At 36.7% G+C, this 27,537-nt stretch overlaps 1 protein-coding gene across 2 annotated transcripts; it reads left to right on the top strand.

The window, feature by feature from the left end:
• Positions 1-612: 612 nt before the first annotated feature.
• On the top strand, positions 613-14,913 carry LOC306866322 (coatomer subunit zeta-1-like). 2 transcript variants are annotated; one of them, XM_079411436.1, is made up of 10 exons: positions 613-676; positions 2,808-2,876; positions 3,501-3,585; positions 5,108-5,199; positions 5,443-5,498; positions 10,050-10,127; positions 10,695-10,746; positions 12,539-12,577; positions 12,764-12,796; positions 14,030-14,913. In XM_079411436.1, exons 1-10 carry the CDS (start codon positions 659-661, stop codon positions 14,075-14,077), a joined length of 570 nt encoding a protein of 189 aa, XP_079267562.1. In that variant the 5' UTR covers positions 613-658; the 3' UTR covers positions 14,078-14,913. The 2 variants fall into 2 exon arrangements, with proteins under 2 accessions (XP_079267562.1, XP_079267563.1); XM_079411437.1 differs by lacking the exon at positions 12,764-12,796.
• The last annotated feature ends 12,624 nt before the right edge of the window (positions 14,914-27,537 follow it).

Raw genomic sequence — 27,537 nt, 5'->3', positions numbered from 1 at the left:
TACCTCTTTAATGGTAGGAATTCAGAATTTGTTTTTTGTTTTTTTCATATATGGAAGTAAGTGGCTTCCATCAGCTGAGTAAATTGTTATTTATTTACTTATTTATTTTGTAAGTTCTGGGTGAACCATATCTTTAAGGAGAAAAGAGGAGCAGATTATTATTATTATAATTAGCCATTTTAATGAGTGTATCGACAGTAAGCTGTGTGTAAGCAAGCTTCACCCCCTGATCCCTGAAACCTTTTCAGCTTTGCTGCCCCCTGTCGCGCTAGTAAGAGGTGACATAATTAATTTGCCTACAGCAGCCGTTCATTATCTATTCATTGCATATCCTGTTGGTTCAAGACTTGACGTTGGTGGCAGTCACGCGTAATTAAACTTACTTGTGAGTTGCTCATTAGAGCAAATAATATGTCGCCCAAAATTTCATTCTCAAGACTTCTTAGAGTGAGAAGCAGAGCGTAAGCGAGCTTGCACTGGAAGCCGCCATTGTGGCTCCTGTACAGCAGCGCTGCCGAAGCAGAACGCTATGGTGGGTTTGAGCCAACATGGTGGCTTAAGGGCTGTAGTTGCAGACACGCCCCCTGTGAGTCAGAGGGTTTTAGGAGCGCTACTGTAATGACAGCTCAAAGCTGTCCACGTCAACACTGCTACCACCATGGACTCCGCGGCTCTGGTAGGAGATGCGTGCCTTTTAATCGCTGTTTTTAATCCCTTTACTCACTGTAAGCGTTGAAATAGTAGATCGACTGGCTTTGGTAGCTTGCACGCAGTTTTTGTCTTTGACTGAATAGAAAAATATGTTTTCGACAGCAGCTGTTTACTCTTTATATTATTCTAAGCCTTAGCGTGCTAAGTTGAACAATATTTTAAGAAACTCCACAGTTGTGAACTACTGGAAATATTTCGTGTCTGGTATTATAAACGCTCGTGCATGCATTTATTCTTGCCAAAACGAATTTGCTGTTGCCAGAAACCGATCAAGTTTCTCTTTGCGAGCGAACAAATATTCATGGGAACAAGCCATAACATTATTTTTCCGATTACGAACGGATCATACATTGTAGTGCCATTGTAATGTGTTCTCGAGTCTCATGCACTACGGGTTTGTTTATAGCTATTCATTTTCCACTTGTGTTCGGTCTGTTCTGAAAGTTTTTTTCCGTCTACTCGCGGGAGATGTGGGTTTTCAAAGTGGGACGTGGATGCCACGTCCTCGACGCGTCTCTGCCGGAGCGCAGCGCAGCGCGTGATTGATTCCACAGGTGGACACTTGGAGGAGATCAGGGATACTGCTTGCCATGGACTTTTTAATACCCTTATGCGTTCACCTATATGGACAACATCAATACTAACTGCAAATGATTAATACTGTAGCTGTAGAAAAATGGCAGCACCTCGGTTTGGCGGCGTTTTAGTGCTTTTTATAGGTAGACAAGTGAAAAGTGAAAAAAAAAAAAAAAAATTAAACTATATAAGACGAAGAATGACTTATATATTTAGTGCTGTCAAACGATTAATCGCATTCAAAATAAAAGTTCTTGTTATGTGTGTGCTGTGTATATTTATTATGTGTATATATAAATACAAACACATGCATGTATATATTTAAGAAAAATATGTTGTTAATATATGACATATATATATATATATATATATATATATATATATATATATATATATATATATATATATATATATATATAATATAAAATTTATGAATATGTAAATACATGTCAATATTTTCTAAATATATGCTGTATGTGTGTGTGTATTTATATATTTATTTATTTAGTCATTTAGCACACGCTTTTATCCATAAGTATTTTATCCATGTCAATATTTTCAAAATATATGTGTGTATTTATATATACATAATAAATATACACAGAACGTATATTATGCAAACAAAAAAAATAATTCATTACTATTCTTGTAAAAACACAAGGCTTTGCACTGTTTACTCATTAAGGAACACTAAAGGAACCCATACATGGAAGTAACATTGGATGTAATGGATGGCGATATGCTGCATATTTTATTGTTATATATATAACAGTTTATATTAGTGAAAGGGTCATTGGTAACACTTTTAATAGATGGATTTGCAGTGTAATACGTTGGCCGAGAGAGCTCAACGAGCTGCAAGTAGAAAAAACACCTGCAAATTAAGAAAACAACTTCCTCAATTTTACAACGCACGCGCTGCAAATACTCACTACACAACCAAATAAAGGAACGCACTGCAAAAACTCACAACACAACCAAACAAAGAAACGCTGCAAATAAAATTCTTTATTTGTTTGTGTTGTGAGCATTTGCACCACCTGCTTTCAAACTGATGAAGATGTTTTCTTGATTTGCTGGTGCTTTTTCTATTTGCATGTGTTTTCTGAAGTTGCAGCGCGTTGAGCTCTCTCGGCCACTGTAGTGTAAGGTGTTACTGTGAAATAGATAACAGAGATTCATTGTTGGGCCCTGAAGGTCCACATCGAGACAGGATTCTCTTGTATTCAAACCAGACTACCTGAAAAGATGATAGTTTTCTCCTCCTGTTCACCTGGCTCAAGTTCTGTGATACACTCAGACTTTGAATCAGTGGTAGTCAGTGCATGACAGAACTTTGGCCCGGATGGACGCAGTCGAGTGAGAGCCAACAATCAGCCTCTTCTGACTAGAGTTTCTCTTTTTATAGTATTTTCCTGTCTGTAGGCATGCAACTGTATTATTTCAAGGGTATTTATGACATCTGAGATAGGAAAAAAATGTTGAATGTTTGAAAATAACGTCGATTTATTTTCAACCAGGAACCCTCGCTATACACTGTGAAGGCTGTCTTCATCGTAGACAACGATGGAAACAGACTGCTTTCAAAGGTGCATAGACCCCATGTACCCTTCTTAAATATTATTTCTCGTCATTGAAGATGAAATTCATTCTTGTACTTTAGACATTTAGGTTATTTTCAAAAACGTTGCAATTGTTAAACTATTGGCACATTAGCCATTCAATAATATGGAAGAGAACAGAGATATAATCTAATTACATATCTAGAAAGAGAAATGAAGGAACTTCCTATCAAAGAATGACATTTAAAAAAAAAAATTATATTTATTTTATTTAAAATTTTATTCATTGAAATTCTATGATTTTTCTTTTTAGAGTAACAGAAACTAATGAACTTTGATGCTGCTTTATAATCAACACTTTATATCGATTGAGGTGCAAAATCATGCTCCTGTAGAAATTCTGGCAGGGTTTATCTTCAGCACTAATTAAACACACCTTCCCAGACAATCTGGAATTTTCAAAAAAGAAATTTATTTCGAAAAGTATAAGAAAATTACAAGCATATTTGTTAGAACAGTGTTGGAAATGAACTTTGAGCTGTTTTATGAAGAAAAAACAAACATGTGCAGACATGAAAAAGTGGAAATATGAGTTAAGCATTATGCATACATAGTCATGTACTATAACAAATGATTCCTGTGCTGTTTCAGTACTATGACCCAGAACTCTATCCCTCAATGAAAGAGCAGAAGAATTTTGAAAAGAATGTCTTCAACAAAACACACAAAGCTGACAGTAAGTTCATTATTTAATAGCTCTTATTGTATGTTGCTTTGCACTAACCAATATACTGCCAAATGTATTGCTTGTGGTGAGTAGACCTGATCGGCTGCTTTGTTTAAGCTCTTCAGATCAACGTTTCATAGTAAATTCAAGGAAGTTTAGAGATTTGATTGTGCTGATTAGGACCACAACCACTCTCAAAGTAAAACAATAAGCGTCCCAGATCAAGTTGCTAGTTTACAGTGGTCCTTGTTCATTTGAACTTGCATTTGCAAGCTTCCTCTGTGGTTTGCAGGTCAGATTACTGGAAAACTGGGTGGAGAACCTGTTCTAGAGTTCATAAATGTTTCTGTCACTTGCCCTGTGGGGTGAAGGAGTGTGACACCGGGACAACAAAACCACCCTGATCCTTTCACCTGTTTAGGTGTTAACTGATTTAACATGGTCAAAATACACACCTGTATTTGTCTCTTAAAGGTGAACCTGGAGAAATGTGAAACTGTGTGTGAAATTTCTTGGAGTTTGCTGTTATTCTTCAATCAGATATCCATACAACCATACAGAGATTAATCTAGGTGAAAAGGGCCAGAAATAGCTTCTGACCTGCAATTGTTTCGCTTCACATGAAACTTTCAGTAATCAGACACCCGGTCCTTTCAACACAGCATCTCAGAGTAAAACACTGTTCTGGGATCAGTTTTCCTAGTACATTTTAGAAAAAATGAAACTGATCTTCAATTAGCATTAAAATGGTATGTGATATTTTTAGTGTGCTCCATATTGCTTTCAATCATTGCAGTTTCTGTGGTCTCATTCTGTCTATTATGTTGATCATTGATGAAAATAACTTTGATGTTGGCTTGACAAAGACTTGCCTAAAAGTAGGGCTGTGTATCACTTTTCACATGTGTTTGGTTGTGAAATGTAGTTTGCGGACCAGACAGAGTTGTTGGTGATTCTTCCAATTGTAAAGTCATGCAGTGTGTAACCTCCTGTCGCCGATCCATCCTGCAATGTGAACACAGCAGCAACAGTTTGCTACCCCAGATAGTCTTGCAGTGTGAAAACAACGGCGATCTGATGACTTTGAAAATCATGCAGTGTGAACTCGGCATTAGAGAAACACTGTGGTGTTTCTTTCCTGAATTAATGTTTTTGAACTAATCATTTGAGTCAATGATCCATTCATAAAGACAGTCACATGCTTCGTTTCTAAAGGAATCAGGCATTTTAAACGAATGGTTTCAATGAATCACTCATTAAGGCGGGGACTTGCTGCCACCTAGTGGTGGTTTTAGTATCATATTTATTTATGCATGACAAGCCTAAACCAGCACAAAAACACACTCAGCAAAATATTGTTTAATTATCATTATCAAAATATTCCTTAAAATATTGAGAATTTTTTTTTGTCAAAAATATTTAATTTAGTTTGTACCCAAAAGTGTAAAATAGTTTATATAGATTGGTAAATGTTTGTTCGGTATCTCTAATATTTTTATGTATTTTATGTGTTTATTTTCTGTTTGCGCAGATGAAATTACCTTCTTAGAGGGAATGACGATAGTCTACAAGAGCAGCATAGACTTGTTCTTCTATGTAGTTGGCAGCGCTCAGGAGAATGAGGTAAGACTTGTATGCAGATGAGCTGGCCTGTGATTGGCTGAAGTGCTGTTCATTCTCCAATCTTGTCACATGACAGCAATTCTTTTTGACCATTATGGAGAGCTGGCCAGTTTTGGACACTATTTGATATCTGTGCCATTTTGTTTGTCAAAGAGGATGGACATATAACAAAAAGTCAGCTGTGTTTCATTCCGTTTCCTTTTTTATCTTTCTCTCTCTTTTCCTGTATTTGTCTGATCTCAGCTCATGCTGATGGCAGTGTTGAACTGCTTGTTTGAGTCTCTCAGTCAGATGTTGAGGTGAGTTCATGCTCTATACAGCTACCATTCAAAAGTTTGGGTTCAGTGGGATTTTTTTTTTAAAAGAAATTAATACATTTATTCTGCAAGGATGCATTAAATTGATCAAAAGTGACAGTAAAGACAATTACAGATTTCTGTTCTTTTCAGTTCCTTTGTAAATGCAGTCTTTCTTCAAAGAATTCTGAGTAAAATATATCAGTGATTCAACAAAAATATTAAGCTGCACAACATTTATAATAAGAAAGCGGAAAACCTTTTTTTTGAATGATTTCTGAAGGATCATGTGACACTGAAGACTGGCGTAATGATGCTGAGAATTCAGCTTTGCATCACAGGAAGAAATCATTTGTAAAAAAAAAAAAATTTTTTTTTTTTTTTTTTTTGTAAATAATATTATTATTATTATTAAAATAATATTAAGTTATAATATTTGATCAAATAAATGCAGCCTTGGTGAGCTCATAGACTTATATCAAAAACATAAAAAAATCTTACCAGCCCCAAACTTTTGAACGGTTGTATATGAAATCTGAGGCCATGTAATATTCACATATATGTTTTGATTTTTAAAGGGGTCATCGGATGCCCATTTTCCACAAGTTGATATGATTCTTTAGGGTCTTAATGAAAAGTCTTTAACATACTGTGGTTAAAATTTCTCACTGGTAGTGTAAAAAACACTTTTTTTACCCTGTCAAAATCAGCTCTGTTTTCATCAAGCATTCTAGTCCATGTTGCTTTAAATGCTAATGAGCTCTGCTGACCCCGCCCTTCTCTTCCATGGGGTTATGAGCAGACCGTAAAGTTCAGCCACAAAACTGACTATCTAGTACATTATTAGGAAAGGCGATTTACAAAGATTCATAAAAAACACCCTTATACCAGGGGTGTCCAAACTTCGGGGGCCGTATTCGATGACGTGGAAACACTGGGGGGCCGGATGCTTCTACACACACACACACACACACACACACACACACAAATATAAATGACAGTGGCTTGAGTTGACAGTAGCAGTAGCTTGAGTTTTTGGTGAAGATGTAAAAATATGTAAATATCTTGTTTTTAAAGCTTTAATAATTATGACATCGAATTGATTTATGGTATTTAGTCTATTAACACATTTACTTGGTATAAATAGAAAGCACAAAACTGCTTATAAGAAAAATGTATGTAATTTGACCTATATTTCACAACTCCCTTACATTACATTCAATTGGCCTATATGTCTACAATAATAATATAAGATATAAATATGCAACATTTCTGCCACAATACCACAGTTACTGTTACTACAGTAAATCAATTGTAAATGTTGGTGATTTGTGGATTGAAAAGTATTCTTACAGCATTGTTGTCGCACAATGTTTATCCTATTTTCCACGTTAGGGTTGTTGAGAATGTCAGTGCTGTTTCATCTGCCTTTGACATCTGTAGTTTGTGTGGAAACCTCTGCTCCAAACTCAAACGCTCCTCACAGCGCTGTCTAACTTTTGTGGTCTCATGATCGAGATCAGTCAGCAAGTAAACGCATTTGTTCTGAGCTTGCGCTGCGCTGTCTTTAGGCAGAGCTAATAACGGTACGTGCGGAGCGGTTCAAAGGAGTTGCGCTCTTCTGCTTTTGGCATGTTTAGGAATTCGCACGCACTAAAGAAATGAGAGTGCATATGAGTTATCAAATTGTTATCACTCGTGTTTTACTGCTACATCTTGTATAAAATTTAATGCTTTCATCTTGTGTAGACATTGTGAAACTGCACAGACCTATTTTGTAAATTATGCTTGGCAGGCCATATACAGTCAGGTCCATAAATATTGGGACATCGACACAATTCTGACATTTTTGGCTCTATACACCACCTCAATGGATTTCAAATGATGTGCTTTAACTGCAGACTGTCAGCTTTAATTTGAGGGTATTTACATCCAAATCAGGTGAAAGGTGTAGGAATTACAACAGTTTGCATATGTGCCTCCCACTTGTTAAGGGACCAAAAGTAATGGGACAATTGGCTTCTCAGCTGTTCCATGGCCAGGTGTGTGTTATTCCCTCATTATCCCAATTACAATGAGCAGATAAAAGGTCCAGAGTTCATTTCAAGTGTGTTATTTGCATTTGGAATCTGTTGCTGTCAACTGTCAAGATGAGATCCAAAGAGCTGTCACTATCAGTGAAGCAAGCCATCATTAGGCTGAAAAAACAAAACAAACCCATCAGAGAGATAGCAAAAACATTAGGCGTGGCCAAAACAACTGTTTGGAACATTCTTAAAAAGAAGGAACGCACCGGTGAGCTCAGCAACACCAAAAGACCCGGAAGACCACGGAAATCAACTGTGGTGGATGACCGAAGAATTCTTTCCCTGGTGAAGAAAACGCCCTTCACAACAGTTGGCCAGATCAAGAACACTCTCCAGGAGGTAGGTGTATGTGTGTCAAAGTCAACAATCAAGAGAAGACTTCACCAGAATGAATACAGAGGGTTCACCACAAGATGTAAACCATTGGTGAGCCTCAAAAACAGGAAGGCCAGATTAGAGTTTGCCAAACGACATCTAAAAAAGCCTTCACAGTTCTGGAACAACATCCTATGGACAGATGAGACCAAGATCAACTTGTACCAGAGTGATGGGAAGAGAAGAGTATGGAGAAGGAAAGGAACTGCTCATGATCCTAAGCATACCACCTCATCAGTGAAGCATGCTGGTGGTAGTGTCATGGCGTGGGCATGTATGGCTGCCAGTGGAACTGGTTCTCTTGTATTTATTGATGATGTGACTGCTGACAAAAGCAGCAGGATGAATTCTGAAGTGTTTCGGGCAATATTATCTGCTCATATTCAGCCAAATGCTTCAGAACTCACTGGACGGCGCTTCACAGTGCAGATGGACAGTGACCCAAAGCATACTGCAAAAGCAACCAAAGAGTTTTTGAAGGGAAAGAAGTGGACTGTTATGCAATGGCCAAGTCAATCACCTGACCTGAATCCAATTGAGCATGCATTTCACTTGCTGAAGACAAAACTGAAGGGAAAATGCCCCAAGAACAAGCAGGGACTGAAGACGGTTGCAGTAGAGGCCTGGCAGAGCATCACCAGGGATGAAACCCAGCGTCTGGTGATGTCTATGCGTTCCAGACTTCAGGCTGTAATTGACTGCAAAGGATTTGCAACCAAGTATTAAAAAGTGAAAGTTTGATTTATGATTATTATTCTGTCCCATTACTTTTGGTCCCTTAACAAGTGGGAGGCACATATGCATTTGTTGTTTATTGTTCATTTCATTTGAAATCCATTGTGGTGGTGTATAGAGCCAAAAATGTTAGAATTGTGTTGATGTCCCAATATTTATGGACCTGACTGTATAATATAGGCTATAGAAGACAACTGCGGGCCGCTTAAAATTCATACACGGGCCACAGTTTGGACACCCCTGTCTTATTCTCACTTCCTCTGTAGAAGAAGCTGAAGCTGGATCACTAATTATTCACGAGAATATAGACATATTTAGGCAGATCGGGATCGGGGCATTCACTTCAAAGTGAAAGTAACATTAATCCTCTGCATCTTCAGCGGCTCAGATGTCGGGAGTAAATGTCGACTGCTATATTCATTATTACATCCAACAACAAAACACACACACAGCAGCCAGAACAGCACTTATGCTTTATTTATTTTTTTCGTTTTTATTCGAAACATTCCCAAACGCATTAACTATATAATGAAATATCTTGATTCTCACCTTAATAGTGGACGATGGTCTAATAATGTAATCTATTAACTAGGCTATGCATAAAAACCTGTCTGTTTATGGGTGTCATGCCAGTTTTAATGTGAATTTAACATTGAAAGTTAATGTGAATAAAAACATTGCACGTTAGGCTACTAATCATAACACTTTCATTGTACAGAAAGAGAGCAAAGAACATTTACATTATCAAAGAACATTTTCACTGAGTCTAGTTCAAGCACTCTCAAAAACTCTCATTAGAATCACTGAAGCTGTTTACACTATGAAATTAATATCTTACAGATTCGGACACACATTTGCACTTTGTTGTTTCTGAGAGAGAATTTGCCAGTAAGAGGTATTCAGTCGGACACTCAAAAGTAACTCAAAAGTAATACAGGAGTCATGTAACGCATTACTGAGACAGTAATATTGTAAGGTAAGGAATTACTTTTAAATAACAGTAACAAGTAATCTGTAATGTATTACAGTTTGGAAGTAACTTGCAAAACACTGGTTTTAAAACAGGGATTTAAAAAAAAAAAACACTGGGTGGATTTTTATCAAATTACACACACTTCCAACACACATTTATGTTCAAACAACTTGTAAAGTGAATTTTGCATCCGATGACCCCTTTAAGAACAGTTCCATTCTAACACTATGTGCAGTTCTAGCTGCCTATATGCAAAATCATGTCAGAATTCCCAGAATTCTTGGCATCAAGCCTCCAGTGGTAACCACAAAAACTGGTGAAGTGCAGCACAGGATGTTACAGAAGAATACTTGTGTGCTCAGATGTCTGGTTCTTCTCCAACAGGAAGAATGTGGAGAAAAGGACTCTGCTGGATAATATGGATGGAGTGTTCCTAGTGGTGGATGAGATCATCGATGGAGGGTAAGTAGCACGGTTCTCTTTTAGAACCTTCACAGTCAGTTAGTAGAGTTGAATTTAAATTTACTCCAGTCTTCAGTGTCACATGATCCTTCAGAATTCATTCTGATATGCTGATTTGATGCTCAGGAAACATCTCTTATTACTATTAATGTGGAAAACAGTTGTGCTTCTTAAAGGGTTAGTTCACCCAAAAATGAAACTCCTGTCATTAATTACTCACCCTCATGTCGTTCCAAACCCGTAAGATCTTCGTTCATCTTCAGAACACAAAGTAAGATATTTTTTATGAAATCCGAGAGCTTTCTGATCCTCCATAGATAGCAATGAAACTGACACATTCAAGGCCCATAAAGGTAGGAAGGATATTGTTACTCACAAGGGTGAGTAATGACGTTTTTGGGTAAACCAAACCTTTAATATTTTTGTTGAAATTGTATATACTCAACTAGACTGACTGAGTTTATCATTATCACGAGGGTTGAAACATAAAAAATGTCACCGTTGACAATTTTGTGTCTCATAATTCACGATTTTCTATTCATATGTTGCTCGTTGACATGTTTGCAGGGTGATCCTGGAGAGTGATCCCCAGCAGGTCATTGAAAAGGTCAACTACAAGGTAAGAGACTGTATAGAGAAGCAAATATCATTGTGTAATGAACAGACGGTGTTTGTTTCCTGTATTTAGGGGTTCTGCTCTGACAGCTTATTATTAAACCCCAGACAGTTGTCAGATGTGACAGCAACCTCGGCGCATCATTTCAGCTTGACCGGAAGCTGGCCTTTTTTTTGTCCAGTTTGTGGCTTTTATTTTGAATGTGTATGTGGAAAAGAGAGATAAACAGAAGATTCCATTCCGTTATTTTATAACTAATGTGTCCCTTTCACATACATACACACACACAGACTAAATGTCGCCTCTCTTGCCCTGTCAGTGTTTGTCGGAGCAAGCGTATGGCTTCGTCCTTTTTGATTACATCACTGGTAACGTGGTGGGCCAAGGAGAGAGACGGCAGCTACTGTAGCTCTCCTTCCCTCTCTCCATCCGATTTAGAGCAGGATAGAGACGGGAGAGAGAGGGACGAGGGTGAGAAAGTGGGCAGGTAACTGCATGGCATGCACAAATGTGTGTGAGGCTCACAAGAGGAACAGCTGTAACCCAGGCGGGCGATCAATATTAAGAAAACTTCTCGCTGACATCTGACCATAAACCTTTTGCTGCAGAGTGGGAGACACTGAGTCACATCTTTGAGTTACGCTCACATAAACTCACTCAATCAATGACCGGGCATGATTTCAGCGCAGCTGACCTCAGTCCATGCTTCTGATTTATGCTGTTATGAGTTTTATTTTTTTATTCATGTGCAAGGGTGGAAGACGTTGTCCTACTGAGATCCACCCATAAAATAAGACTGAAATACATTACAAAATAGAATACAAATAGATAAATTAATCTTTAAATTCTATCTAAAATTCTAATCACAGGCAAATGTATATTGTCAATATATACTTTATTATTATTTTTAATTTATTAGAAAAAAAATTATTATTAGCAAAAACAAAATTATTAGCAGTAAAAGGTATTATCCATTTGTCATCTTTTAGATGTTTTTCAGACTCCGTTTTAGTGATGGTTCTGCTCCAGTACAGTGATTGACCAATATAGATTTTTAATGCATTTTTAAAACTTTTTGTTTGTTTTTATTAATTAAAAATGTTAATTATATGTATAATTTTTTTTTATTAGTAGTACAATTGCAATGTATTATATGAGGTACACATATACATTGCTGGGATGTCATCTGTGGGAATTTGTTGTCCCACTAAGGTTTAACTTTAACATTTAGACAAACGTATTTTAAAATAAATCTTAAACGGTTTTATTTTATTTTTTAAATGTAATTTATTTGGCAAATTTAAATGAATTAAATTGAATTTATTATGTTTTAAAATAAGTCCAATATATACATAATAAACTTAATCAAAAGAATACATCCATAATATTTACAAAACATTTGCTTAATTGACAACAGAAAATGTTTAATATCCATTATCATGGCTGTCGAAGATCCTATTAAGGCGAGCTAACACTTGTTAACTGGGCAAGCTGGCATTATTATCAACCAGTGCTATTAATCTCAAATCAGGCTGAAATTTGCAGATCCTATTACTACTTCAAATGTTCTCTGTGCATTCTTGCTACAGCTTCGGGACATTGTTTTTGGCCATTATTGATGTTTAACAGTAGTAGCAGTTGAGTTGTGGTGTGTTGTTGACCTTTAACCTTCACTTTGGCATACAGTAACAGTTTCAAACAAATTGCATGATATGTTTAGCTTGGTTGGTTGTGGTTTATGTTGGTTAGTTATTATTTTAATTATAATTATTCTTGATTTTTGGTTATTTTACAGGCAGATGACAACCCATTATCAGAACAGAGTGTGGCACAGGTACTGAACGCATAAAGAACGCACATAGAAAATTAAAAACACTGATGCATTTTCCCTTCTTTTAACATATTTGTCATGAAACATTTGTAAAGCTCAAAACTTGGTCTGAAATGTTTCGCTCTGTCTAACCATCAATGCTTGCACTGATTTTAGTCTCGCTCTAACCACTAACTCTAACCTTGACAGCACATCACTGAAAAACTGGCTCTCACCTCTAATGTAAGTGCATGAACACTCACACATATGTGCTATTGGACAGCCAAACATGAATGCATGCTGAAGTGAGCAGGCATGTGCATTGAAGCTCTTAAAAAAGCTATTCAGCCTTTTAGGTAAATCTTTAAAACTTTATAACACAGGTGTATTACAACAGAGGTGTAATATCATAGATAATGGACTAAAACTAGTCTAAAGTGAAGTTTGGTTCTAGAAGAGGATAGAAGCATTTGTTAAGAAACTGTGCTGTGGTCTTCAGATGCCCCCTTTTGGCCATAATGTGAAATTGTTAGTGTGGATGGGGAGTTTTTTATCATTATAATATACCCAGCTATCAGGAAACATTCTCAGAACGTTCTGGCAAGATTCTCTCAAAGACACGAACAAGTGTTTTTCCAGTAACCTTAAAAGAACATTTGTGCGACGTTATCTGGTCTTTAATAATGTTGTCAAAACATTAGCACAAAACATTATTTAGACCTCTTCTTGGCCTTGTTTTAGAGAACATTCAAAAGTAACATTCCCATAATGTTTGCAAAATTATCTAATGTTCTCATAAGTAGGATTTATTTATTTATCGATTTATATTTTATTTATTTAAAACAAACTGGGTGTTTTGGGCACTGAAAAAACATTCAAAAATAGTGATTTCATAACTTAATGAAAACAGTTGCAAAACGTTCTTAGAACATATTTTTATTGCATACACCTCCTTATGGCGCTAATGAGTCTGGTATTATGAAAATAAATAATTTTAATTGCTTGCATATTTGATTCCATAATGTTGTTTAGCTACAAAATATAAAATCCTATATACACACACACACACACACACACCCATGTTGTTTTTTGTGGTTTATGGGGACTCTCCATAGGCGTAATGGTTTTAATACTGAACAAACTGTGTGTGCTATTGCCCTAAACCAACCCTACACCTAAACTTAGCCCTCACAGGAGACTTTGTGCATTTTTAGATTTTCAAAAAAACACCATTTAGTATGTTTTTTAAGCCTTTTGAATTACGGGGACACAGGCAGTGTCCTCATAAACCACCTTCATATTGTAATACCTCTGTCATACCCATGTCATTATACAAATTTGTGTCCTCATAAACCACATAAACATGCACACGCACACACACACACACACAGTATCATAGTATAGTGTCATTAGGAGTAATTGTGTTACAGTTTTCTGGGGGTTGATCTGACTAATCCATTGTTTTTTATTTTTCAGGTGTTACAGTCAGCAAAGGAGCAGATCAAGTGGTCAATTCTAAAATAACATTTTCCATAAATTATTGCAAGGGAATTTTTTATTTGATTTTATTTTTTGTAATTTAATTAATTATTGAAGTAGTGTACATGAGTAGTTGCATCTCATGTTTAGTGCTAATATATTTATATATATTTTTTTTTTTGTCAAAGAGGCCATTTGTGTTCTTTAAATGATATAAAGAGGCACATTTGCTCAGTGGGCTCTGATCCAAATATCAGCCAATACACAAATACCTGTCTATGTCTAAAGCAGCTTTAAAGCAACTGCAATTCTTTCTAACCCCTGCAAATATGGCTATATTGCTGTTCTGTTTAGACAGTTATGTTTTCTTTTAGCATAACTTCTCATTTAAATGATCACATGTCAAAACTTTGTCTAAACTTGTCTTTTATCAGTTTTGGTATTTTTGTTTCGCTTTACAACCTGTTGTCAAAAAATAATTGACAAAGTTCTGTTACTCTAGGCCTATTTATAACTAAATATTTATCTATATATGTGTTTTTTAATGAGGAAAGGGTAATATTGTGAAAGTCAGTTAATATTATGATATGTCCACTCTAATAATAATAACGATTGTCTGACAAGCCACAACTAAACACTACATGTACTGTAGTTTAGAAGTATGAAAAGTATCTTTAAAAAGGTTGATATAAAATTCAAAGACTTTTTAAAAAGTATTTTGTTTTGGGTATTTTACAAAATAATAATAAAGTAACATTTCCATATATTTTATTTTCTAGTAAAATAAGCTGTGTATTCTGTTTAATTTTTAAAACCATGGTTTCAGGAAATAATTACGCACAGAAATGTCACTTAAAACTATTAAATATGTTTTTTTTCCTATTTGTTGAGTTGTTTCAGTCTGTGACAATATTACAACGATGCTGATTCTCTATTGGTGAGAGAACAGTGAATGTAAACCAATCAGATTTGTTCCATAATGAATATTCTGCATAATATTTATATGTTTAATCGTAATAAAATGAGGGTGTGGCTTGGACTGCCATTGGATGCCGTAGGCCAATGAAAATCGCGAAGCCGAGGCTCCGCCTACACGACTGAACCAAAGAGACTCGTCGAGGCGTGACTGGTCGCAGATATTAAAGCTGGGTGTGGAGTTTAGAAAGTGGGTGAACCTTAACACCCAATCACATTTCACTCCGTAGACAGCCGGTGCCAGCCAAATCTGACCTGTTACTAGCCCAAATAAAACATTAACCACTTACCCAGATGTTTTGGTTAAGTTTAGAGGATACATTTAGTTGTTTATTTTAGTGAAGATAATTTAGAGCTGACAAAAATAACAACAAATAGCATAAAGCATATAGCCCACCATATCACAATCTACAATAAATAGCCTAAGGGTATGAGAAAGTAAGCACAATTTGCGCAGTACATAGTATAGCCTACAATTAACACGTGTTAAACAGTAGGCCTAAACATATATATACACAGTATATTCCGTTCTTATATCAAAATATTATATTTAATTAATTTTATTCTTATCAGTATTAGGTGATCACATCGAATAATAATAGGTAATAATGATAATAATAATAATAATAGCCTAATAATAATCACTGACAGAGCAAAACCCTTTTCACCATAAACATGAAAACCAGAACGGTTTGTACTAAAATAAATGGTTATGCCAGAGATCATAATAAAAGTGGATTCATTTTAGTCTGGAAGCAGCTTTAAAGCTTGTGTTATGGCGATTTCGTATTTATCATATCGTGATCATTAAAAATATCTGAGTGATTCGTGTGCACAAGTTCATTAATGCGCATCCAGTAAAAAACAAACAAACAAACAAAAAAAACACATTTAACATGACTAATATTGAGACAAAAAATGCAACATGATTAATATTGAGACAAAAAACAAAAAAATGCAACATGACTAATATTGAGACTCAAAATGGAGACAGTTGTTGAAATTATAAATCATCTGTTTATTAGCATAATATTTAAACTCTTGCAAAATGTTAATAGGCCTATCACGGTATAGGCTACACTAAAAAATGTATCACTAAAAATGACTGGATTTATTTATTTTTAAATATGTAGGCCTATTTAAAACGGTTGCTATAAATTTAACTAAAAACTTAGGCCATCCATGAACGTTTCTGAATTTAAAATGTTATTTTAAATGACCATACACCGATTTAAATAGAAAGAAATAGCGACAAAGAGAAAGCACTAGGCGCGTAATGCACGTGTCCTGGACGCGTCTGAGCACTGACCAGAACCAGCTAACATCTCCGGACTTTTACTGTCTTCATTTCCTCCCTGCCATAAAATACGTTTCTTCATTCGATCTCCTACTTCTGTGTTTGTTTGAACCTCTGTTTTGGCTCCTCGTGGGTGTAGGTACCTCCACAATAGCCTACCATTTTTGGCCTGTTTATTAAATCTCTTTATTTATATGTTGAGAGAGAGAGAGAGAGGTTGAACAAAGCTTTATTATTAAATTCAATTTATTAATTAATATATTAATTTTGTGGGAAAAAAAGGGGGACCCCCCCCCCCCTCAACAAAATAGCTATAGCCTACTCCGCTTAGAACACCATCAATATTGTTGTTGTTTTATCCTCTAATTAATTTAAATTTAATGAATTTGTGCCTTATAATCAGAATTTATGAGTTATTTCTGCCATATCATGAAGTTCCCAAACGCTGTCAATATTCACATGCAGGTATAGGCCTATTGTTTTAACAGTTTACAGGATTTCCCTTAAAATCAGCCACAAGAAATGATGAAATTGAGTTTAGAAATACCTATTGTGCAGACATTGTGCAGTGTTAAAAATACAGTGATGTAGACTGCAGTGGTGAAAGTAATTAAATTTTTTACGAGTTTGAATTGAATTGAAATCAAGCTGAATGTAGGTTAAAAACCTGTGAAATCGAATAGAATTGACATTAATTATTAAAAAGTTAAATGGATGAACTGTAGCTAATACTGTCACTGAATGTGTTTTCTCAGAAGCACAAGTAGCTTTACAGATGTTGACTTTCGTCGCTTTCATCCCTCAAGTTGCCAGGAGTGGTGAATGATTGTTGTGTTTGTCCTTATCGCCATCCAGTGGACAAATGGAAACCTACACTGTCAACTTCAGAAAGCCAGACTCTCAGCATCAAAGGCGTTTGTGCTTAATGTAAATTAAATATATTAAGCACAAAAGAAGATATATAAACAGTTGCTGGTAGCCACTGAATAAATATATAAAAAATACTATGGAGGTCAATGGCTTCCAGGAACTGTTTGGAAAAAATATCTTCTTTTGTGTTCTGCAGAAGAAAGAAACTCATACGGGTGAGTATGACTGAATTTTCATTTTTGTGTGAGCTATCCCTTTAAACCTAAGGCCTATGGCTTCTGGTCTAATTTAGTCAAACCAGTCTGTTGGCTGGGTTTAGAAGTTAAACAAGGCCAGGCTGGGAAATTAGACCAGCTTGTCCAGGATGTGAGACCTTCTAAAACCAGCTAGGACCAGCAAACCGGCATCTCTTTGCAGCATCCTTTTCCCCAAACATATCATGTAGGTATTTTTAACCCCTGTAGGAAACCATCATGTTTCCTGCATGTAATTATACAGAGGGGTCATAAAGAGAACACACACATACATGTTGCTGCATCTTCACATCCTCAGGAAATGTGCTTTTCAGAGAGTAGCGGGTGTTAATAGATTTCAGATCGCTTGCAGCTGCTCTCATAAAGTGCTTCAAAGTGAAGAAGCGCCGGATGAAAGAACGCCCCTTCATCTGTTACAGACCTCTTCATGGGATGGAGACATGCAATGCTGTGGGCTCATCCCAAAATACAGTCCTCCACGAGGTCACAACTGCACGCTAATTTCCTCAAGGACTTAACCTTGAGAGGATTTGTCTACATATTTCTCATTTTTTTTGCCATGAGAAAACTGACCTTGTTTCCCCTGTTCTGAGTACTTTATTGACATGATGAAAGAAATAAAGCTATAGGCATTCATAAAGTCAAACAAATGCTTTCATGTAAGCTCTATAATTCAAGCATAGAGTTGACATGTTGAAGAGCTTACAGATCCATTAACACAATAGGAGCAGGAGGAGTCAGACTGACAGCTGTCAGTCAAGTGTGACAGCCATACCAAAGACATTTCTTATGTATAAGGGCATATTTGTCTCGCCATGTACATTCACAGTGTGTCACATGATGGCAAATTTAAATAAACAATTAATTAAAAAATCATTTTATTAAAATAATTAAATCTTTCATTTTCATTAGGATCTAAACTAATTAATAAAATATATTTAAACTCATATTTATGTGTAAATTAAAAGCCAAGAATATAACATAATAACTATATTATGTTTTACAAATAATAAGAGACATTCATTACAGGGTACTTCACCCTCAAACATTTTCAGGAGCCGATATCACCAATCACCAAAACTGGCATATTACATTAGTGTGAAATGCCTTAATATATATATATATATATATAGGCTACTGAATATGTGTGTGTGTGTGTGTGAGAGAGACCCTGGACCACAAATATCATAAGGGCCAATTTTAGGAAATTGAGATTTATACATCGTCTGACAGCTGAATAAATAATCTTTCCATTGATGTATGGTTTATTAGGATCGGACAATATTTGGCTCAGATACAACTATTTGAAAATCTGGAATCAGAGAGTGCAACACAATCAAAATATTGATAAAAATGCCTTTAAAGTTGTCCAAATGAAGTTCTTAGCAATCCATATTACTAATCAAAATTTTAGTTTTGATATATTTATGGTAGAAAATTTACAAAATATCTTCATGGAACATGATCTTTACTTAATATCTGATTATTGGCATAAAAGAAAAATTGATAAATTTGACCCTTACAATGTGTTTTAGCTTTTGCTATAAATATACCCATGCTATATATATATATATATATATATATATATATATGTGTGTGTGTGTGTGTGTGTGTGTATGCATACATGTGTGTGTATATGTATATATATATATATATATATATATATATTGACCCAGTAAACTAAATTCAAATTCACTGTATATGTGTATATATGGCTGCTGAGCCTTCAAAATAAAAGCACCTAATTAAGTAATAAATTACAATCACACTTCATGGTGTATTAAGATGAGCTTTAAGACAGATAAAAGCATATAATATTGATCAAAACATCAAGCTGGCTCTATAAATCAATGAATTATGAGGGGGTTCAGTTCTGAAACACTGATTGGTCGCATGGCCACCCATAACTGGGCATAAGTGGCATCTGGGAAGTACAGGCAATGTGGATTTTGTTTTACATCACAGGAGCCAGTTGGCATATGGTGGGACCTTTGAACTATTCCTCATATTTCACTTATTGGCACAAGTGTCATGCTTGACATGAGGAAATCGTACTGCTAGTCTGTTCGGATACGATCGGTTACGGATAACAGGAAGAGCTAGAGTTCATGTGACAGAGACTGTGTGGTAGTTTTAACCTTTTTTAGACATGGTGAACTGTATAGTGATTGGAAGTACAGGACACAAAATGAAAGTTTTGTCTGTGCTGGGTGTTTGTATTTTTAGATATCGTGTAGCCTATGTGGTGATTGTGACTGCATTTCTGCCGGATATGACCAGCCTCACTTTACAGTTCAGCAATCTGAAAATATTCCTTTGTGTTCAGTTGCAGAAGTTAAAATCCATAATCATCCGAAGAGCAGCACAAATCATTAAAGTCTAACCTCGCTCACATTTTCAGTCAAATCATGCAGCACAGCAAGGGGTTGCTGCATATATAGGAGCTGGAGTGAAGAAACTGAGCGTGATTGGTCAGCAGCTGTTTAGCATACTCTCCCTGATTGGCTAAGGAGCTGACATTGATGGATTGGATCTTTACTGATTGGTTCCTCTAAAAAATGACGTTCTCAAATGCAGGGCAGGGCTAAACTTATGGGGTGTGGCTAATTTAATGTGTGCTGTCAATCACCGCGGGCCCTCCACACAAAAAGAAAGTGTTAACAGTTTTTACCAATATTTATAATTTAAACCATGGATTATCAACACTTTTGTATAAAAGACAAGTATTTCATGCATACCAAACAAACACAAAATTTCACTTTTAATCTGCTGAACAATTTAACAATTTCTCTATTTAGCTCAGTCATACTAAAGACAAATATGGCATAACGGAAACAAAAAATCAGTCAAACTGCACCTAAAAATGAAGGTAAAATAACAGATGAAAACCTATTTTTCAAGCTATAGCTAACGATTAATACATCAAGTGTTCGTGACATTCATGTTCCTGGCATGTTCCTCCAGAATATTAACTTATTACTCAAACTGCTGAAAGAAAAAAGTATGAAATTAACTATTTTAATCGTCCGTTTCTTGGAAGAAATGAACAGTATGGTGTATTTTGGAGGCTTGTGTTATTTAACTATCAGGGTCCTTTCCTTAAGTATCGTACCAAATTACACCGCACTGTCACATGGACTTAAAATCATGTTAAAATATGTATTGGGCTGGATCTCGAGATCTCATGAAATGAATCCATCCATGAAGCCAGGCCCTTCCAAGCAGACCCAACGCCGTATGGAAGGCCTGAGCTCATGGAGAGACGCCCGCCATTTTGTCTCCTGTTTCTCGTCAGGTCGCCTGCCAAGTGCCAACTCCATCCAATCAGGGCGCCTAGAGGAACACATGGTCCGCGGGGCTCCTCAATACCCTGGCGTGCCGCACGCCCCATTTCAAATAAACACCCGGGTCCACTTGGCGCGGCGAGGCCCACCATCTGCCCAAACAGAGCAAATGCCGCGCTCCTAAACAAATAAACCTTCGCGCCATTCAGAACGCGCGGGAATTAAGCGCGGGAAAAAATACGATTTATCCTCGCAAAGGGTAAACAAACAGGGCGACAGGGCTCTGAATATATGAGGAGACCCGTGCAATGGAGAGGTTTCACAGAGTAGCTATACAGTCAACAGGAAAGTAATCAAGGGAAAGTGTAGGCGAAGTCGTTTGGAGAAATAAATGATAAGGTTTTCAGGCAGAGAGCCACAGTGGGCTCCACTTATAGACTAAATGTCAAAAGTCCAATTTGCTAGAAGATGACAAGCATAGTAGATATCCACCTAGAGAAAAATATTATTTTAAACGTTTTACCAAAAAAGGTAGCCTGTCAGTGTTGAATAAGTATAGAATAGTTTCTTGAGCACCAAATCAGCATATTAAAATGATTTCTGAAAGATCACGTGACACTCCATTAGAATTTCTGAAATTGATATTTTTGTTGTTATGAAAAGAGTTATGAAAATGTGATTGAGGAAAAAGTATAAATATTAATCAAGTAAAATACTTTTATGAACAAGATTTAAAAAAAAAAAAAGATTGATTAACGTTAAGTTGGATTAATTTAAAATTGTCCTTATAATCATTGCTTTAACAAGTTCATTGTTTTTGCTTAAATTAATATGACACATTTGTATGTTATAGCTGTCATTTCTGCCATCACTAAAATGCTTCTTTGAAACTATATGTATTGAAAAAACTGTCTAATTAAGAACAAATATTTTACTCATTATTATTGCCTGTTTTTACAGTGAGACTGCGCATCAACCTTACATCCAGCAGAGAGCGATGCTGCATCAAGATGCAGTTGGACCAGACAACCTCCAAAAGAGGTTCTGAGGCCTTTTCCAAATTTCTGATTTAAACCACCTCTTATGTACGCTATGTGCTTCTGGCCTTGCCTTGTGTTTTATGTTATCCATGAAACTACAAGAATCTGAGAAATATGAAGGTACAGAGTGGCGTTACTTCTTCAGTCAATTTCTTAATTGTTTTGTTTGTTTGTAAGTATGATGAAACATCATGAGATGGACTGGATTACTGAGAGTTTTGTGATGTATCACATGCTCATATCTTATGGGAATTATTTTTTTTAAATAATATGCTCAAAGAATTAAAGAGGCTGATTTGTTAAGCTACACATTTTATATATATAAAAAAGCATTAAGTCTTTCTCTCTCACTTTCTCTCTTTCTCTCTCAAACCCCAGGGCGGAGAATGAGATGATTGGCTATCTTTGCGTTCCGTCATGCAAGAGGCAGAGCTGTCACAGAAATCTGTCCTTTTAGGGACATAATTGAGGCGGGCAGGACGGCATGTGTGGGCGTGATAGGGCGATTGTGTCAGGGAAAGCAAGATTGACAGGAGTGACAGCTCCATTTATTGGCTGCTAGAGTCTACTCAGCAAAAGGGCATTCAGGGCCACCGGCTGGCTCTGCTGGCGGCCTGTGCAGTCGGCGCCTGGTGAGTAAGCATTTAGACAGCAGCCCTCACCGCTGCAATGCATGGGAGAAATATCTCTGTCAACACCGACTGTGATCTTTGATGGTGCCTCTAAAGAGGAAGGTCATACATATGAATGCAATCTCTGTCACACTCTTTTTCACAAACACTCTCGCACATAAACACACACACAAAACCAAGCCTGACATAAATTGCACATAATGCCATGTTGTCAAATTCCCCTGGCACAAAGATTCAGCAGACTGATGGTTCAGAGTCCTGACCCTGGAAACATAAAATTTTCTCAGCACAGTTTGTTTTGAATGTTGTCTTTGTGGAACGATTATAGCTTTAACACTTTGGCTGTAATGCAGTTTCATGTTTGCTGTTTTATATTTTTGATAAATGTAAAGTTTGAGATGATCCTTCGACAGTAGTGTGGGGCAGTATGAGGTTTCTATGTCTCACAATGCAGTCACTTGATGTAATTCAAATCTGGTTGTGTGCCATTCAGAATTTAATAGAGAATGCCTTTTAAATTCCAATAAAATTTTTGAAAAAAAAAAAAAGATATTTAATATTAAATATTTAATCTTAAATTAATATAATAAATATACATCCATATAATAAATATGCATCCAGCACGATGAAGAACAGCAATTTCAGTTATAAATTTAAACTGTAAAAGAAATGTAAAAGTTTGTCAAATCAAAGGAAACAGCATGAAGGCAAATTTTGTTTTAAAGTTGTGACTGTTTTACAGCCTTACAGCATTATAGGATGACAGAGAGATCAATTTCATTTATTTAATAAATATAAAAAATTGTTAAACTGTATATACAGTATCATTCAAAATTTTGGGGTTAGTTTATGTTTTTGAAAGAAGTCTTTAATGCTCACAAATGCTGCATTTATTTGATCTAAAATACAGTAAAAACAGTAATATTGTGAAATATTAAAACAACTGTTTTCTATTTAAATACATTTGAAAATGTAATTTATTCATGTGATGGCAAAGCTGAATTTTCATGAGCCATTAGTCCAGTTTTTAGTGTGACATGAATTTTCAGAAATCACTGATGTGCTGCTCAAGAAACATTTCTTTATGATTCATATAATAAAATAACCTTGCAAAAGACAATTTTACCCGAAAGGAAATGTATTGACATTACTAAGTCATTATAAGACATTATTGTTACACTTAACAATATTAAGTGTAATATTTATTTAATCTTTTTTTGGTTTCTCTTTGTCTATTTCCAGTAATGCATGAAGCCCTGGAGTCATAGTAAACAGCATCTCTAGTACTTCACAAATTTTATCCAACATGGTGGATGAAGAGATTCCTCCTGGGGAGTTCTGGGAACTCTGTGTATGTGATTTCTGATAAAAATAATCCTGCAGTTGTAACTTTGGTCAAAAGTCCCCTGTACTTGTTGCACTTGGCTAATGAGTGTCTTTGACAATATTTAACTGACAATTCTGGCTTCTTTGCACACGTATAAACATCCACACACAGGCACAGATATACACACATCAAACAAAAATAATTATTTTATATATGTTTGCCTAACCTTTCCATCAAACAAAGGTGAAAGAAAACAAACACTCTCCAAATGAAATGTCCTCCTAAAGGAAACACGCTCACTTGGTGTTACAGCATGTTTTGGTACTAAAATATTTGTGTTTCGTTTTTTTAGAAACATCGACGTCCAGAGGGTTGCGACCTCAAAATGTGAAAACTGGTGATGTTACAAATCCCTCAAAACTGAAGAGGGAATACGCTTTATGGACGACATAAGTATTTTAAAGCAACTGCCATAGTTATTAGTCAGTATTACATAGGAAAGGCTTCACACCATCATTCCAGACCTTAGATGCAGTGTCCTTCAGAGTAATAAAAGCAGGCGATTCATGTACTTAGAAAGGGCCACAGAAAGTACCACCTAATATCCTAAAGCTGTCATGCTCAGAGAATCACTTAATAAGGCACATAATCGTAAGAGGCGGCCAAGACCTCAGATGACACTAAATCAATTGGCAGACGGTAACTCCTCAGGCGGGCCACAGTACCTAAGCTCTGAGTTATGACTTTCGGGGTGCCCCAGGGCTCAATACCCAGCCCACTCACACTTCTCTTCGTCCCAACTTTACCCTCTGGACTTAATTCATATTTCCCTTGCTGGATCTGACAGGTTGCGTGTTACTTGGCGCCTCTCAAGTCGCCGGGCCAACGGTATGATTAAGGGAGATGGAGGAGGATTAATGGAAAAGTACAGGAACGGTGAGGAACGGTGTTGACCTAGAGGGAAGAACCTTGAGCTAATTCTTAACATGCCGTTTGCTTCTGGCAGGGAAAGATAAAAGGTTATATGTCTCAAGAAACTGTAAGTACATCAGAAGTGTTTATTTGGTTTGTCCAGGCGTATATTGAAATAGTTGTTTGCAAAAGAAATTGAAATAGTAGTACTGCATAACCGAGCTATTTGCTGTTGAGGTCTTGCTTAATCATTTCCATAGCTCATATTTTCTTTGGTGTCAATTCCCATCTGCAGATGATAACGCTAAAGGATGAATGGCAATCAGATGTTAGTTGTTTCTGAACCGAGTTGAAGAGCGCTTTTGTAAAGTAACAATGAGAAAATGCTGCGCAGAGAGTTGCTTTCGCCACAAAGAACGCTTAATTCTTGTCACTTCTTCATCTTTACCAACATGCGTTTCACTGGCAAGCCATTGTTCGGTTTGTGCTCATCTCGACAAGAAGACGCTAAACGCCAGTGGAGCTTTTCCAAGTTAGCTTCCCACATTCTCCTCACTAATCAAGAGCTGCCTTGCAATAACGATAAATCTCTCATTTTGACGTGCGGCATAAATAAAGCAAACAGGCCTCGGTTTGATTACCCAGACTCCCCGTGAACAGACGGGCATTTGAGTGGCTCTGCTATTTATCAACCTGGATCTCCCTTCCTCTCAATCTCTCCAGCACTCAAAAAAACGCCGTCACTGATTGCGTTTAATGTCTAACACATGGCTTGGCCAAGCATTCCCACTGCTGCCCGGGGAGGTGTTTGGACTGATTAAGAGAACTGTTTTTGTGGCCAAAGACTTGGGTTGTGAAACCGAAAGGTTTTGGCAACGCGGCAGAATTTCGGGTGTAGCTCTGGGGATTTGAATGCGGCTGCCTCTGTGGTTAGCGGACAGAGTTTCTACTCTTGGAATCTTGCAGAAGCATCCAAACGGGGAAGAAATGGCGTATAGCAGCAATTACTATCCTGAGGAGTGTTCCTCACTTCAGTGCCTCGCCTTTCTCTCTCTCTCTCTCTCTCTCTCTCTCTCTCTCTCTCTCTCTCTCTCTCACTCTTTCTTTTTCTCCTTCATCCATTCAACATTTCTCCCTCTTTGTCGGCTGCCTGGGGTCACATTTAACCTGGAAGTGCTCTGACTGGGCCGAGGGTCACTTCACGGGCCCCCAAATTGCCTGCACCCATCCGTCACTGTCAGGCCATTATTAGTGCTATTATCATCAAAGTCACAGTCTGAATTATAGCGCATGCAAAAGCTGCGCCGCTCGGACTTAACGGCGACCTGAGCCAGGATGACAGCAAAAAGGGTTGAGACCTTACCGATGACATCACTCTAATCCCTCAAAGGCAGAAATGGCTGACGCTGAACAGAACCATGTTCTGGGAGAAAGTTTGCAGGTTGCACAGCTTCATGTTAACAGACGACCGTAGGCCAGATCTGGATCTGCCTGCTGATTTGTGAGCAGTATAAAGTCAAAAAGGGCTTGTTTCTTGAAACAAATGCAAGGAGTTAGATGTTGGTAGTTAATGAGAAGCAGCATTTGACACGTGGGAAAGTTTACTTATATTCATTAATTTAGCAGCAGGTGCTTTTAGACAAAGTAACATACAAAAGAGGAATGTTACAACATAAGTGATTCATTCTAAGACTAAATGGAGAATATAAAGTTCACCCTAAAAACTATGATATTCTGTTATCATTTACTTACCCTCATGTCGTTGCAAACCTGTATGACTGACTTCTGTAGGAAGGTTGGAAACCAAACAGTTTCGGTTCACATTGACTTACATTGTTTTTGTTTGTGTTGTTTATACAATGGAAGACATTGGGAGCCGAAATTATTTGGGTACCCACATTCTTTAAAATATAAAAGAGGATATTTTGAAGAATGTTGGTAACCAAATGGTTTTGATTCCCATTGACTTCCATTGTATTTTTTGACCATACAATGGAAGTCAATGGGAACTGAAATTGTTTGGTTGCCAGCATTCTTCAAAATATCAGTCACACAGATTTGAAACCATAAAGGTGGGTGCATTTTTTAAAAACTTTTTGGATGAATTATACCTAGTTAAGAGTTGTGTGTGTGTGTGTTTGTTTTTAGGTAATTCGACCATCAATGTATACGTGAAAGTAAATGACTTTATACTACATCTGATTGGAATAATGAAATTAAACTTAAATGAACTATGTTTGCCTTGTTTATGAGTGGACATTGAATGTGAATGCTGGATTTGAACGCCTGTTACTTAAAGGTGAAGTGTATAATTTCTTCACCACAAAGAACTGCAAAACTCATGATATTTTTGGTCTGTGCACTAAACCATAATGGAAGATAATATTTAAACATCCAAATGTACCAAAATTATACATTTCATCTTCAAAAAAGGAGAGATCTAATTCAAAAATCAGTTTTTCCCCTTCAAAGGCTCGCAAAAGCTCCTTCACATTCAGTACTGCCCTGGACACCGAATGGCCTGCATTGTTTTGTACTCATGTGTCAGTCTATGTTGTCTCTTTGCGGCAGATCTTAAGGCAGCGCTGTTGTCCTTTTAAATTAAGCTTCTCCATATGCATGAGTGGAGGGGGGGAGAGAACATTGGCAACGGAGGAAAGAAGTGCCATGGCGGGGAGTCTAATCAAGTGACAGACTGCTGAGCGAGCTCAAAACACGAGCTGTCCATCAGCGATAGGTGAGTGTGAGAAACCATGCAGTCTCGCATGCAAGTCTACAGAGAAATGTCAAGAGGTACATTTATACAGATATAATAGAATGTACATGTGTGCCCATTTGTATCATCCTTTTTTGCCTGGGTGACTGGCCCACCTTTCTGTCCATTATATCATTTTAGGGTGCTCCCAAGGGTTGA

The sequence above is a fragment of the Barbus barbus genome, assembly GCF_936440315.1.
Source record: "Barbus barbus genome assembly, chromosome: 4".
Taxonomy (NCBI): Eukaryota; Metazoa; Chordata; class Actinopteri; order Cypriniformes; family Cyprinidae; genus Barbus; species Barbus barbus.
This window is presented reverse-complemented; position numbering and strand designations above follow the sequence as displayed.